This window comes from Acanthopagrus latus, chromosome 5 (genome assembly GCF_904848185.1).
Source record: "Acanthopagrus latus isolate v.2019 chromosome 5, fAcaLat1.1, whole genome shotgun sequence".
Taxonomy (NCBI): domain Eukaryota; kingdom Metazoa; phylum Chordata; class Actinopteri; order Spariformes; family Sparidae; genus Acanthopagrus; species Acanthopagrus latus.
The window spans coordinates 8,875,797-8,892,148 of record NC_051043.1 but is presented as its reverse complement, the minus strand read 5'-3'; the positions used below and the strand labels follow the sequence as shown (position 1 = coordinate 8,892,148).

Below are 16,352 nucleotides of genomic sequence, written 5' to 3'. Positions count from 1 at the left end.
GTACTCTAACAAATGAGTGGCTTCATGTGGGGTGCCACAGCGAAGGAGTAAAACCAGTTCTCACAGAAGTCCTCCTGAGATGCTCGAGGCACTGATGTGCACTCGGGGCCTCAGCCGCACAGACAGCCGTGAGGAATGAGCCACTTCCTGAGGCCGAACGTGGCTGTAGAAAGGAGCTTAGGCCCGCTTGTTGGAGTGGGCGATGGAGCCGCGGAGGTGTCGACTAGGGGACAGCTGAACCTGAAATGTGAGCGTAGCTTGTACCGGAGACTGAGATGAATGGCCTTACACCCCTGCTCGCTCCCCCAGTGATGACAAAAAATAATAAAAAATGAGATTGTCGTTGCCGCGAAACAGATTCTGCAATAAGCCAGACACTGAAGATGATAAAAAATATTTAATCCTTTGTTTGTTGTGTCTTTTTTTTTTGTTTGTTTTTTCTCTCAAAATAAGCAACATACAACAGATGCATTTAACTTCTCAATGCGGAAAATATACAGAATATTTTTCATTTTTCGTCCCTCCTGACTGAGCCATGTGTCAGCTCCTTATTCCTGCTCTCATTGGTCGGATGGGGCACATATAGATGATGTCACAAGCAGGCAACATCGCAGGCGGAAAAAAAAAAAAAAAGACAGATCTTAGAAAATGAGACAGGCATACACCTACATTACAATATCATCACCAGACCATCAACAGGCATACTGTATAAAATACAAACATAAATTAATCAGTAGTTAGCTATGTACAGTTATTATTTAAAAAATAAATAGTATCATTTCAACTCGGTGCAAATAAAAGTGCTTTTTTTCCCTTTACAGCTGTCTGTCTTATACATTCCTTTAGATAACTTATTTTCTCTACGTCATACAAAATAAAAACACTTTGGTTTGCTTGCAAATGGAGCCAAAGTCCAATAAATAATTGACACAAATAAAACAAAATAAAAAAGAAACGGTATTTGGATGCAATACCACACAATAGTCACCACCATTTTGCTGTAAAATAACTACATACAGTAGTAGACACGTACATATCAGGTATTCAAACAGTCCCTCCAGGCATTATAAAAAGCCATCCTTCACGAGCCGCGGAGTGTGTTTGTTGAGGAGGCTGTAATCAGTCTGCGACGCCGCTCTTGGGGGACAGTCTGTTATTGTCTTTCAAGTGGATTCCTCAAAGCAACAAAACAAAATCAATGGCCCTCTGGAGTGACAGATCCGGGCCTGTTGATATTTAAGCATGGAGATGGATGGGTGAGCAGGGAGGGAGCAGGAGAGGGTAGAGGCGATGGTGGGCAGACAGGCAGGGGCGAGAGGATGACAAAATGGCAGCGGAGAGCTCTGGTTGTGGCGAGGAAGGGGTTTAGAGAGATAAAGACAGACAGACAGACAGAAAGACCGACAAAGGGGGGAAAGGATGGAGGCAGGGATCAGTGGGATGAGAGGAGGCCTCCTCAAATGTAGCCTGAGCTGTGATCTTTCAACAGATGCTCAGCAAGAAGCCCAGGAGACCGTCCCTTCAGACAGGGTCGCAACCCCGCTCACTGACGAATGAGGGAACCGCAGAGAGAGCAAACGGAGAGAGGCATGATGGGAAGAGGGGTCTGAAATAGCCTAAAATGCACGCACACACAAGCACACACACACACACACATATCCCTCGGCCCCTGACATCTCAGGCCCAAGTCCCCGCAGAGCCTCGTCTTGTCACACGGCGGCTTGCTGCTCATCTAGCTGACGGCCTTCCACACCAGCAGTCTCCACAGCTGGCACTTCTGCTGCGCCACACACATGCTTTAACATGCTGACACACATACACACACACACTGGCTCATAGACTGAATCCACGCATCAGTCTACAGCTGGAGGGGAGATAGAAATGTAACCAATGCTGAGAAAAGCAACATGTCTTTGATTGTATAAACGTGTGTACGCAAACACTCCGGCACACACAGTTCTCGCACTGAAGCCTCTGTCTCTGGGAAGACGGATCAAAGTTGAGCTGTGGGCACAGGAGGTGGGGCAGATGGAGAGGGCGGCCAGCCCGGGGCACAGCATCACAGAGAGCATGTTTGTGCGAGTGTGTGTGTGTGTGTGTGTGTGTGTGTGTGTGTGTGTGTGCGTGCGCCTGTGAGGGAGAGAATGTGCCTGCTCAAATGGGATGTTATGCTTTCATCTGTGAAGCAAGTAGGTACAGTATGTGTACATGAGAACGCTTTAAAAAAGCAATGTGAGAGGATGGGTTGTTTTTGTGTGTGTGTGTGTGTGTGTGTGTGTCTGCGTGCGAGTATTACGTGTGCGCAAAAGCTCTCGTGTGTGGCCCGTCGAGGCAAAAAACGCATGGGGGCATGAGAGGAAAGGAGACCAGCCTTTCAAACAAGATTAGGGCTGCGGCTGCCTCAAGGCCTGCCCGCCTGGCGACACTCTGCATAGACTGGGTGACATCTATATCAGCACCAGCACAGCAGAAGGCCCGGTCTGCTGCGCCTGCTGACACACGCAGGACAGGAGGTGTCTCTCTGATCGACTGACTGGGGATGTTGACATGTTTTAAAGAGGTTAAACGAGGCTACAGTTCAATTATCTGAAAGGTTCTGTCTAAGCAGTGTTGCTCTTTTTTCCTCTGGGTTTTTTTTTTATTTTACAATTATGTAATCACAATCTATTTTAAGACTCGCTGCCCTCGTACCACTGCCCATCGTGATTTCATTTTTGTTGTTTTTTCCGCTTTGGAGTCAGATATTTCATAAAATGCCAATTTGGCCGTCGTGTTAAAGCACAGAGAGAGACCACCACAAGCCTTCAGCCTGTTGGTCCAGGTTTGTGTTCGTGTGGAAGGACATATCTGGAGGCTACCACCATAATTGCTAATCAACTTGGCCGGCTGAGTTAATTGGAGACAAACCAAATTACTGCCATTGAGCACAACATCGTTACCACATCCAAGAGGGGAAGAAAACAAAAGATTCTTTCATACAAAAACAATTAGAAAATATCAACATATTACCAAAATCATTTAATAACTATATCTTTAAAAAAAAGTCTATTGCAGAGCCATAGTATGTAATAGTAGTTTGTTAGTATAAGGCTTGAATTTCGATAACCACGGACAACGGAGAATGTCTTTTTCAGGACGGTGAGTATAAATGTTAAAACTCATTTTTTTACTCGTTGTGTGACACTTGTGGCAAGCAAAATGGTCAGAGTCCTCCGAGCCGTCAGAGTGATGGAGAGAAAAAAGGAGGAGAGTGGCTCACACGGCTTAGAAAAAGGTCATTCCGTCCATCCTTCCCGCTCGCCCTTAAAATCAGTCAAAAGCATAACAACTGAAAAGATTTTTCATACAAAAATTACACCTTCAGGAAACTGCACAGTACATCATGAGTAATTAAAGACAGAAAACAAGGTTTAAGAGAAGAAAACAGGAGAGGAAAAAAAAAAAAGAAAAAAAAGGGAAGGATAGCTGAGCCGAGCTGGTCCAGAGCCGTCTTCCTCTGCTCCTCGGTGTCCAGTAATAGATCACGAGAAGAAAAGTGGAGAAGAGAAGAGTCGGTGGGCGGACACAGTCATCTACCCGGGGTTGTTTTTCTTCCTTTTATTTGGACTGGGATTGGGATCCAGTTTCAGCTCTCGGTACTGCACCTGTTAAAACACACAGAGACACACACGCAGGCAGGCACGCATGCACACACACACACACACACCACCCGGTCAGGTGGAAAGAGCAAAGGATGCTTGAATAGCACAGAAACCCTCCAGAGGCTCTCTGAGTCCAGCTGTGTGGAACAGTGGCCTCAGGGAGGGGATTACACACTGATTACAACACACACACACACACACAAACACAATCCGTGTACGCTGTTCAAAGCTCCGACTACACTCGCCCTCGCACACAAATGTAAGTGTACACGCATACTTCCACAGATGTGGGACAGTGGCCTAAGGGAAGGGATCACACAAACAAACAGAGAACAGGGCAAGGCCTCATGGGAAAGCTTGGAGAGACAACAGAGTCATCTCAGCATGGCAAGATGGTGGAAGGAGAGAAAGGGCAAAGAGATGGGAAGGAAACAGAGGGTAGAAAAGAACGCAGCGTAACCCTTTTAAACCCAGAGCCTGGGATTAGCTCGTGGTTACAGTTAGAAGAGCATCATTAACACGTTATTGATCCTACATGCTTGTTAAGAATTTTCTACTTACTATTAGCTGGAGAGGTTACCGAACACACTGGAGATTTTCACCGTGTTTGCATCACTCGTGTTCAAAAACAACAACGCGCGATCTCTTTTACATCATCATCTCTCCACTAGCAGCTAGCCATCAGACATGACATGCAGAACAGCATCAGTATAACTTTTGGGGATGGTTCAGCTTCTAATGGCATACTGGGGGGAGGAAAGTCCATAATTGAATCAAGGACAGCAGAAGGAAAATTAGAGCCTGGCTGATGTATTGGTTGGTCGATTATAGCCTATCACAGCAGTATCAGTATCCACGTGTTCTCGGATAACTTTTATTTTTCATCCATGATGCTGATCAAGATGCTCATCTAAAGATGGAAGTGTGTGATCCATGTACATCTTCCTCACAGTGGCACTGACATCGGCCCCATAATCCAATATCAGTGGGGTTCTAAATTAATCACATCAATATGTTTCATTGTAAAGCTTCACATGATGTTTGTTAGCCGATGTGTATATATAGTATGAGATGAACAAAACTCACAGATTTGGATGAAGGGAGTGATACTGGTCTCATGCCTGTCAGCTAAATCTGAAGCTAGAACCTGGTTATCTTAGCATAAAGACTAAAAACTGTTAGAAACAGCTCGCCTGGCTCTGTCTGAAGGTGAAAAACACCATTGATCATTTTCACACTTTGGCTTTTGCAATGAAGGACAAAGCCATGCTGGCTGTTTCCTCTGGTTTCTAGTCTGTATACTAAGCTTGGCTAACTATCATCCGGTTGTAACTTCATGTTTACCGTACATATGAGAGTGGTATCCATCTTCTCAACTATCTGAACACAAGTGACTTCCTAAGTATGTCAACAGCATTCCTTTAATCCTTCAAGTTACCAAGACAATAAATGACACGTCAGACAAACTTAAAGGGGCAGTTCACAAAAAAAAAAACATGTTTTCCTCTTACGTACAGCTATTTATTCATCGTAACTGATTCAGTGTGAGTTGCCAAGTTTTGGAGATGTCTGCCTTGTCTTGAATATAATGGAACTGGATAACACTCAGCTCGCACGGCTCAAAGCGCCGAAAAATATACATCTGAAAAACTCAAGGAGACCACATTATCACTGAGGAAGAGTCACCTGGTTTACCCAAAGGGAACTGATTACCACTTCATGTGATGCTAAGCAAAGACGGCGTGCCGATCTTAGAAAGAAACTGCTCTGAAGTGATGGACACTCAACACACAACAGCATCACAGTGGCTGAGCGTCGACAACCAGAGACTGTCACTCCGCCAGTCTCTCACTTTCAAATGTACACACACTTGTGCGTGCACACACACACATACAGTCGCCAGCCTAGACAGATTCAAGACACTGACAAGCACTAGCCACTGAATCAGAATACTAATGGAAAAAAGAAAAAAACAAGACTTAACAGTCACAGCACCAAAGAGTCAGTATCGTCTGCGGGATCCTCCCTAGGCTGATGTACTGTAGGCTACTCTGCCTGTCTGACTGACTGACACTCTCTCTGATTCTCCAGGCAGACAACAAACTGACGTCAATATGGTTTCTCTGTTCTGTCTATGGTGGGTCTGTCTGCTGTGGACGGGAACTACGGCGCCTCTCAGCGCTCGGCTGGGAACAAGTCTTTATCATCCATCTTCTACTGGTTCCCACTGACGCTTCAGTGACGCCTCCCAGTACCCTCTGCCTGAAATGTGCAAGTGTGAGCTGCATGGAGTTTGTGTGCGCTCCAGAATGAAGACGCATATTAGCGCCAGCAAAGAGAATTTACGAACAAACGTCCCAGCCTTTCCACACCATACAGAAACACTCATGTATCATTAATATCCCATACAAATCCACACACAGTATGGGAGGGCGATGGTGTGTTTTGGCTCCTCCGTCTCACAGTGGTGGTCACCAATGTCTCGTTAAGGTGGTTAGGCCAGCATGTGTTGCTCTCTACGCCTCACTAGCCAGCCAGACTGCACTGATTCAGATCTGGATACTCCGCACTGTCCACGAGGCAAACTAACATCCTACCAAACAGCTGTACAAACACAACCGCTTTTGCTGGATACAGTGAGAGAGGAGAGAGATGAGGAGATAGTCTGTAAAGGGCGACGAGGAAGTAATCCAGGTGGAGAAAACAAGGGAATAAAGGGGAATGATGGGAAGCGATAGAGAGAAGGGGGACAAAAATAGACAGAGAGATGAAGGGAGGAAGGGCAGAGAGCAGAATAAACCAACAAAGAGAATAGGAGGGAAAACAATGAGAGTGAAGAAGATACCGGGTGAGACGGAGGGAGATCTGGAAAGTCGGGCGATGACAGATACTGTTCTCATGTGGGTGTGGAGCCTTTTACAGCCCTGCCAACTAAAGCAGACAACGGAGCGAACACCCAGGGGACAGAGAGGGGTTTAAACGAGCCCATCTGTGTGTGTGTGTGTGTGTGTGTGTGTGTGTGTGTGTGTGTGTGTGTGGCGGCAGTTTCGTTAGGGGACCATGACAGTCCTGGCAGAGTGCCCACATCCACTGCGATCAATGACAGTGGTGCATCCATGGGTGAAGAAGTGACTGAATGGTTGAATGATTTAATTCACTCATGAGTGAGGGAGTAACAGCACATCTGCATGTAGCGCTGATACGCAGACAAATACCTGCGATTGCAAGGAAATTCACCCAAAATCCACCTTTTATTTAAAAAAAAAAAGTTCCCCCACATGAACTTACTCTCACTCGTTGTTTGCTGCCAGCTTCAAGCAAGCTAACGCAGATCCAAAAGTGGGACAGATATTTTACGGGATCACCGACTGTTAGTGGGACCATTATACGGCCAAACGCCTACAGCAGCAAAAACAGGGAACAGGCAATTTAATTCTGCGCGTTGACATTCCTGTCCAAACAAAACTCTTTGTGAGCGCAGGCAAAGAAAAAGTTTGCATGTCAGTAGGAAGGAGTTGGTTTTTTTTGTTTCTCTTGAAGGGTAGTGACAAAAAGAAAGGGTGAAAAAAAAACAAAAAAAACAAAACAAAACAAAACAAAAAAACAATCTCTCAATCAAACAGGAGTTTGCTCTGTGAAGAGCTGCCAGCCAACAGAAATGGGGCTCATGCGTCACGGGTTCAATTCCACCTTACAGGTGACAGGCCTGCGTGACGCTATACCCTTGGCTCCCCCACTCACCTCACCTAATAACACACACATACACACACACACAGAAGCAAAAAACAAGAGCTAGTTAAAGTAAAAAAAAAAAAAAAAAAAACAGAAGAAAAGGCAGAGGAGGCGAGGAGAAAGTGGGACGTTAGCAAAATAAAAGAAACCGGGAATTGGGTGAAAGTAAAAAAGTGCGGTAATGCGGCAAGCACATAAGCAATTTGGTAGCGCGAGTGGGGAGCTTAAAGGGAACATCGACAAGAGAGGCAGTGGGTAAAGACCCAGCGCCGCTCAAAGGCTGCTCCACCCTCGCTCCTCTCCTCTCCTCTTCCAAATGTTGACAGTACAAGTGCAAAACAGGCTTTGAAGTGTGCTCTGCTGAAGGGGCGCCGTGTACCGTGCTTCGTGCTTCGTTTAACAGTGATACCCACAAAGCATCCTGGGACCTGCTCCTCGCTCTCTCTCTTTGCCTCTCGTTCTCTCTCTCTCTCTCTCCCCCTCGCGCTGAACCTTTGACAGTGTTTTGATGATGCCAGTGTGGGCAGACAGACAAGGCGAAAAACCAAGGTGGGTGACAGGGAGCGAAAAGAGGCGAATAGGCGAGTAAATAAATGAAGTCTAGAAAGGCAAGGGAGCAACATTTTAATGATACTATGTTATTCTGTTTTCCCGTCCCCCTTTCAGGGGAGCACAAACCTCAGCGGGTTTCATCTCATGTGATGACTAATGGAGCATAAGGGTTATTAAATGTTTCCAGGGAAACACTAGCGTCTATAGTTCACACGTCTGCAGATCGGAGGATTCAGCACTCACGTCTACTGCTGGGAAAGAAAACGTATGTCAAGGTGACATAAACCAGAGAGCAAAAAATTTACAAAGTGAGGAAAGTTTTGCCTATTAGCTGCTCTGGCATGACACATACTGAATAGTGACTAATTGGCCACTTGCAGTGAAACGTTTAAATTTGTCACAAAAAGTGGAGAAGGACAAAGAGGAGGAGAGAGAGACCTCTGCTAGATGGAAGTAATGACATCTGGCTACGATTCAACCTTTAACTATCCTGCCTTTTGACCCTAGTGTGTCCAGGGAGGTTTCATCCCCAACATAAATGTTGTCTAAAAATATTAACCCGACTCCCCTCCGCTCATTAGGCGCTAAATTGGAATTCATGCTTATTTTTGTACCGGGGGTTTGATCCAACTACTTTACACCGATCATAAAGGGCCACTTGGCATGCTAATTGCCTTGGCCCTACTTATGCACTCCCTAGCTCACATGGCTAATGGTGTCGTAAAACATACTGGTGCACTGACACCTCCCAAACGCCAGGTAGGGAATACTTTGCACTATAAAGGTGCTCAGTTTGGCCTCGTTTAAGAGGACATGAAGGATTCCCTGATAATGACCATAACGATAGCTTACACTGGTGCAGGATCCAACAGGACACGGTTGCCAGGAGAGAGGCAGCGGTTCTCTCACGTACACGTGTCGGCCTTTAACACTGCTGCTCACAGAGAGACATAATGATTTAAGTAAACTGTTCAGGTGGTAAAAAAAGGTAACTCTTCCTGTTGCAGCTTACATGCACCAACAGGGATTTGGTTTTTAAAGGGTGTTTGACAGTGCTGTTAGGGGCCCAGTGTCTAAGATTTAAGGAGCCTGCATGACTGAAGGACCTTCCTTTAACAGTGCGACTGACGTGTTGTTGCCGGCAGCCCTACAAGTAATTATAGTTTTCTTTTTTAATCATTCTGCAGATTATTTTCATGGTTTATCAGTTTATCGAAGTTCATAAGATGTAAAAAAAAAAAATGCACAAAATGAAAAGTGATGTTTTTTTGTTCAACCAACAGTCCACTACCGAGAGGTTCTGTGTTTACCATCATACATGACAAAAGGCTGAAAATCCTTCCACTTAAGAAGCTGCAACTTGCACATTTTTGATCAATAAATCAATTAAAAGACTTATCTTTGCAGCTCTACACTAAGTGCCAACTCTCTTTTATGTTCTAAAACTTGTGTAATTCAGTACTGCAAGGCTGTACAGCTACATAAGTTATGATAGACTATGGCCCAGTGTGGATGCCCTTTGTCTATAAAGTCATTAGAGCCTCATCAGTTCTGTCTGCACCGAAGCACCTCCAAATGATGCGGAACACTGCACTGAAACACCCCCAACCTACCTCACATGCCCTACTGCTGGGTGAGCATGTGTGTGTGGGATTATGTGTGTGTGTTAGGTCACACCAGGGCCCTGAAATAGCACTTCATTAGTCATCCAGGGTATCAGGCATAGTGGGCCCTTGCACCAATGCCAGTAGGTGCCACGGGCCATTCCCGCAAGGGGGATGCTCCATTTGGACCCCAACACCTCTGCGTATCATCTCAGAGCCTAAAGGGCATAATCCCCACAGACGGCGTTGACCCAGGAAGGCGGGGGCAGGCAATGAGGTGAACCTGCCACCACAGGCAGCAGCAGGACGCACCGCAGAGCAGAACGTTCTGGTCTGTTTTTAGCCAACGACCGCAATGCGGGGTGTCTTCACAGAAAATTAACCTTTGGATTCAGTGAGAAAGTGATCAGCAAAGGTCTCACTTCTGAACAGCTGACATAGCAGTGAATCTGAATTTTAATGGTCATATCTCACTGATACAAACAAGACTGCCGTGCCTTCGATAATCAAACTAGTCATCCTCAACGACCAGTCAACCCTTCTTGTACTTTTTGTCCTCATTCCTCCTCCGGTTCTTCTATTTCCATCCTCATCTTTCCTCCCCTGAAATCTATTCTTACCCCCTCTACCCTGGTCTTTCACCCTCATTACTTGCAAAGCCTCCAAACTGTCAGTTAAATCTGGCAACAATTACCATTCCAACAGCTGCAGCAATAACCGTTACAGTAGCACTTACAGTATTACTTATACAGTAGGCACAACTCCAGCAGCACGGGCACCAGACCAGAGCTCCACGTCTGCCCCCACCTTTCCTAGCCAGCAGGCCCTCATTAGGGGCCTTGTAAAGGCCTTATACCTGCCGGGGCTGGGCCCCTTCACTGCTCCATTCCACCAGGCTCCAGGTGTGTAAGGTGGCTGCACTTCACCAGAGGGGACAGCTTGGGCTCATTTAAGCCGATGGCTACCTGCCTGGTGCCTACTGCTGCAGCAGGCCCCAGTAAACGAAGAAACTGTAAAACTGCACGGGGGCCAAAAGGGGGAAACACGGGGGGTTGGCAGGGGTGTGCAGGGGAGCAAGGATTATGACCCTGTAAAGATGAAAGAAGTTGTGGGCAACAAGCGATCAAAGAGGAAGTGTGTCAGTGCTGATGTGGCAGGGGATTGGTCGTATCAGAGGCCCTGGGTCGTTCAGCCTCGGCCTGCATGTGTGTTCATCTATGCGTTCCTGTACGTGTGTATTGAACCCAGCACAGCAGGGCTTAACAGCCACAGCGGACACCATCGGTGCTGGATATCACAACGACTTTCACAAGCTGCCGCTTAATTGCAGTTTAAACTGCACTTTGTCCCGAGCAGCACAGCACGTTACGGCTAACATACACACACACGCACACACATACACATCCACACAGCATATTTTACCTAACGAAGCATCTGTAGTCTTCAGCCACAAAGTTAATCTGATCTCACGGTTAATGTAGAAGCAAAACCGCATGGGGCTGGTTAACTGTTGGTTTACACTCTGTTTCAATTACTAACATAGCTGGGAAACAACAGCTAACCGTAATTGTGTGTGAGTGTATGTGTATGGAGTCAATCAATCTAGTTATGTGCCGGGCACTAAACTCACTTAACCTCGTTATCTTATTACACAGCCCCAGCTCTGAATGTGGAAATTGAATTAGACTAGGAAGCTTTTAATAGGAAAACACAGAAACAGCTTTAAAACAATTAGATTAGATGTGTGCGTGGCTAAAACAATGGAAAGTCAGTTCACATGAAAGTGCGCCAGCGAGGAGCCGACGACTGAGAGGAAGAAAAAAGAAAGAAAACAGACAGAGTTTGAGAGAGGGGAGATCATAAAAGGAGCCCTAACCCTTGCCCATGTCTGGAACTGACAGATGTGTTGTCAGAGAGATATAAAAGATGAGACAAAGATGAAAGCTGAAGGTTCACCCACCACTTGTACATCTGAGGGCACTCGGGACAGAAAGTCTAGCAGCTCGTTGTTATCAATGGTGTAAGGGTCTCGCAGCTTCTTGGTGAATTTATTTACCCCTGTAGAGAGAGAGAAAAATGGTGGTGGGGGGGGGGCAGGTGGAGAAGAGTTGGTGAACTGTCTGTGGTGGAAGATGTTAGCCTTTTATGAGTTGTTGCACTCTCTGAAAATGCGCTCAAGTGCACTCACAGAGAGAGTAATGCAAATTTCAACTCTTACATATATTTACGTTCAATATACCTTTCTAAATCTAATAACTTAGGCTTACATGTAAATAGGATTTATACATCTTTTATATCAGCTCACCCCAGGCTAGCACAATGTATCTCAGAGGGATGAAGTAGATGATGGTGGTGGCCAGTCCGAGAGCCACAATGGCCAGCCAGCTTAAGAAAGGCACAGTCCAGTTAAATGTGCTGCAAAGAGAGGAGAAAAAAAGAGACCGTAAACATCAGGAGACGTGGCGAAACATGCAGCGAGGAGCAGAGAGTCAGAGAGGGCATTTTAATTCTTTTCTCAAGCAAAGCAAGCTGATCCGCCTGCCCCCCGCAATACAAATTCATCACACTCAGTGGAACTTTGCAGGAGGAAATAACTTCACCCGAAGTCTTAGAGGGTGAAAATGTGCTCCGACTCAATGCAATTCAGACTATATAATCAGTGCCCTCAACCTTACAGAAACACAGGTCAGAGATGTTTCGGTTTGATTTAAAATGTGTTTACTTGTAACTGAAGAAAGGACCTGTGGCCGGCCTCCCTTTTTTTACTGCAGCTTTTAATCAAAACAGAATTCCCCACCTCCCTTTCCCCTTTGTACGTCTGTGAAAGTAAAGCCGCCCATGTAAGCAGCAGTGTACAGTAAATAAGTGGATGTGAGCATGTGTGAGCATGTGTGTGCATGTGCAGCGACTTGTGTTTTATCTAGTCTGTAGTCGTAGATGATTCAGTTAAGAGGTCGTGCAGGGTTAAGTGAGATGTGATGGACATAAAGACAGACAGCCTGTGTTTTTGTCTCTCGGGGTTGGGTGTCACGCCAGCACTGTTTCCTGAGAGCAGCACAGAGCTATATTCAGTTAGGCTGACAAGGGGAAGCGGGGCAACCTAGCATTGCGGAAACAAATACACAGGGACGTGCGGAGCAGAGCGGAGCGGGCCGGGTGCCGAGGAGCGGGCTTACGACTCACTTCTTTATCCTCTCGCCATAGGAGGCTACTTCATCCAGTGCATTCTGCACGCTGATGCACACGTCCTGAATGGCATAAAGCTTGTTCATGAAGCCCTTTCTCTCCGAGTCCTGCAAGAGGACAGATAGAGATGTAGGCAAGGGGGGAAAGAAAGCGAGGGTGAGGGAGGAGACAGCAAAGAGAGGGGAGGAGAGGAGAGAGAAGACAGAGGCTGGGCACAGGCATCTTTGTGAAAACAATACATTTTAAATAGCGTCAAAGATTTGGAGTGGGGAGCCAAATCACCGGATATCCTGCATGAACTGACGGAGTGCTTTCATTCCAGGCAGTAATAGAGATATAAAGTCGGCAGAACAAATCAAAATGTTTCCCTCCTTACAAAAGCTCACACAGGAAAATTTGAATATGTGAATAGAGAAGCAGAATTAAACTGAAAGCCAAATGGATACATCAATTTTTGGGCGCTCTTTCTCCCTCTCTGCAGCTGCCAAGACAGCTAGGAAGACTGGGCAGAGCCCTCTTTTGTTCTGCTGGCTGGCACACTGTGATGATGTCACCAGCCGTGACATCATTATCATCCTTATTAACGCCGTCACCCACCATGAAGAGCTCTTCCTTTTCAACTTTTGGTGGTTAGGAGTATCGTGAGGAGTCGGGGGAAAAAAACCACAAACTAGGCAGGCAATCTAAAATTTACAATCCCGCTCTCTCACTGAAATAAAGTGAAGAATTCAAGAAGTCATGCAACAGTCAACGAGCTGCCTGCTGACTGACTGACAGGAAGGGACAGGATGGATCTGGACGGAATGAGGTGACAGGGAGTGATCTAGAGCCGCTGGCTGAGTGAGGACATCAACACGCAGACTGGTTGCGGCTGGATGTGATTGGTGGGCATGCTTGGGAGACAAAAAAGGGGGCATAACAAGAAGAGGAGGGCCATTTGTTCCTGGAAGAAAGTTACAAGAGAGTCCAGCGGGACTGTCATTGGTGGTCAGTTTACAATATGGGTCATTTGAACAAACTGGCAGACAATTCAAGACCATCCAGTTCGAGCATGTAACCACACCAGCACGCATACGACTATAAAAAAACATTTTTATTGCTGATATATTGCCTGCTAACAATCTTTTTGATCTGATGAACTGATGTGCTTTTTCCCCCTATTGTTGAGAGTATTAATGAACACTTGTGGACACTCAACTAAAGATGCCAGAAAGTTTCATGCTTTAGATAAGACAGAATCTGGATTTCATAAGGCTGGGAAAACAAAGTATCACACAGCTGTTTGTGAGTTAATTAACTGCAAAATGGACCGGAAAAGTTTAAAGAGGAAACAGAAGATTTTTTTGTTGTTGTTAGAGAGGTAGCATGATAAAGCAATGGCTTTGTGTTATTGATAAAGATGAATGGACGTTGTTAGATTAGAGAAGTAATCCTGACATTATGACCAAAGGGGACAGTGAAGCAGTCAAAGACATGAAACCTGCGGGACCCCAGAGGCCTTTACCGCATTTCACTCCATGAGACCAGTCCGTCTTCCACCTAACCACAACCCTCCCATTGAGACCCCAAACACCCAACCCTCCCCACACTGCCCTGAAACCCACCCTCTTCTTTTTTACTCTCCATCCAGGATCAGATAATGTGAAAAATGAACCATGGAGCAGCCAGGGAGACCACATGGCCTCCCCAGCAAAACCACACAAGACAAATAGATATAATTAGACAGCCTCCCTGGGTTATTTTTCTTCGCAAATATTTTACAAGACTCCCTTTCTTTCTTTTTCTCTCTCTCCTCCTCCATCTGTTTTTGATTGCTCGCTAAAACAAATCTCAGAACGCAGGGTCTATTGTGCTGGGCTGGGTTAGGCCGAGCTGAGCCGGGCTGGGCCCGGTCAGGCCGTTTTATTTTCGGGCCCGGACTCAGGGGAGAGTGTTTGAGGGCCAGGGGAGTGGTGTGAGAGAGCGGGCGGGGGTGGAGAGGATAAGTCAGAGGTCATCGGAGTATAAACCATTGCCACATGCCCCTCGGACTGCGGTCTGACTCGTATTTCCTGTCTTCAAACACGACTCGGGGAGGCGGGAGGTAGCAATAACACAGAGGGCCACGGAGAACCTTGTTTTCCCAGCTTCCCCGCACACTGCGCACATATGGAGCCAGGCAACCTGTTCTTATAATGGAACCTAATACGCACACAAACACACACACATACGCACACCCTTCAGCTATTAGATAAGGTTGATCTGCACACCTGGTCTTGTGGCTCTGCAAACGATATTATATCCCGACATAGATTAGACGACGAGGGCCCTCGACTTCTAAAAGAAGTTTCTTTCTCTACCGAACAAGTTTGTTTGGACTGCAATGTCATCGCTGACAGAGAGGTAACTGATACAGAAAGATGAGGAGGGGGACATGTCATTCATACATCATAGTCAAGGTTAGAGGAAGCTTTCTCTCTCTTAATTTAGATTTCTCACAAAATGGTGGGATATTTGAGGATGAGGTGAGCTTCCTCAGACACGTTCGCACATCCTCAAGAGTGGATCCATCACTGGCATAATAAGTCAGATCAAGTACTCCATTCTGCAATGCTTGTGCTGTGCATTACACAGAAAGAAGGACCCAGGGCCAGTATTTCCATCTGTCTCTTCCTGTGTCTGTCAGGGAGACTAAGTGGCTTTGTTTGGAGACCTGAAGGCAAGACTAATAAAATGAAATCTGCGAGGCCTCTCTCACGCTTTGACTTGGCTACAGTTGCACGTCAAGTTAATGCTCAAGTATGCCACAAATCCCGGCACCTCTGACAACAGCGATCTGAAGGATGATGCCGCATGGCTTGAATCATTCAGACAAATAGTGTAATAAGCCTGCCTAATGACTTCAGCATCATGCATCTAAATGGACTGCGACCGTAGGTTAATCTGCGATGCGTTACGCTGACATGTTACAGTAACTGCGAGCTCAGTCTGCGTGTTACAAATTGTCATTGCAGACGACTGACAACACTCATTCAGTGTAGAATAGAACTGTTCATGCAGTTGCACTCTTGCAATGTCATCTGGGACTTACTTTGTGTCACAACTATATTTGATATAAACCGAATTCTTAAGAGGAGGCATAATGTTTGCATATACTGTAGGAGCACTAATATTAAATGAAAACAAATTGCATGCAAGAATATAGAAACACTGAATATAAATTAGCATCCCCAGTTGTGTCTTGACAGAATATGTAAGGAGAGAGAATACATACGGCTTTAATTAATTTTTTGAAAGCCCATGACCATCGGTACGCTAATGCAATACACCAGTAATCTGCAGAATGCATATTCCAGAGAGTTTATGTAATATACATGCAAAGGAATCATTATTATTCATTTATCTTTGGTATCCTACATGGTCTATCTATCGTTAGGAAAATCATTTGTTTATAAACTATTGTATACAAAGGGTCAGGAGTTAAGGGTAAAGACGGACTGCATTCTGCTGTGAATTAAATGAAAAACTGCACTGAGATGATCTGTTTACCCCGTGAACAAAATATTTCTATGTGCAGGAGAAACTCTTTGACATCAATTAACTCTCATCAGGTCGCTGGGAGAAATATTTCCTGAGTCTTTGTTGGCAGAGAGTCGTT

The 16,352-nt window shown here is 45.7% G+C and overlaps 1 protein-coding gene across 7 annotated transcripts in view; it reads right to left on the bottom strand.

Annotated features, from left to right (window-relative positions):
- Positions 1-378: 378 nt before the first annotated feature.
- Positions 379-16,352, bottom strand: part of mctp1a (multiple C2 domains, transmembrane 1a) — a 144,249-nt gene continuing 128,275 nt past the window's right edge. For all 7 annotated transcript variants that reach the window (XM_037097184.1, XM_037097187.1, XM_037097185.1 and 4 more), the window contains 4 exons: positions 12,713-12,822; positions 11,835-11,944; positions 11,490-11,587; positions 379-3,644 (listed from right to left, as the gene is read on the bottom strand). In XM_037097184.1, the coding sequence (XP_036953079.1) occupies positions 3,573-3,644; positions 11,490-11,587; positions 11,835-11,944; positions 12,713-12,822 (390 nt within the window). In that variant the 3' untranslated portion in view covers positions 379-3,572. The remainder of the gene's footprint in view (positions 3,645-11,489; positions 11,588-11,834; positions 11,945-12,712; positions 12,823-16,352) is intronic.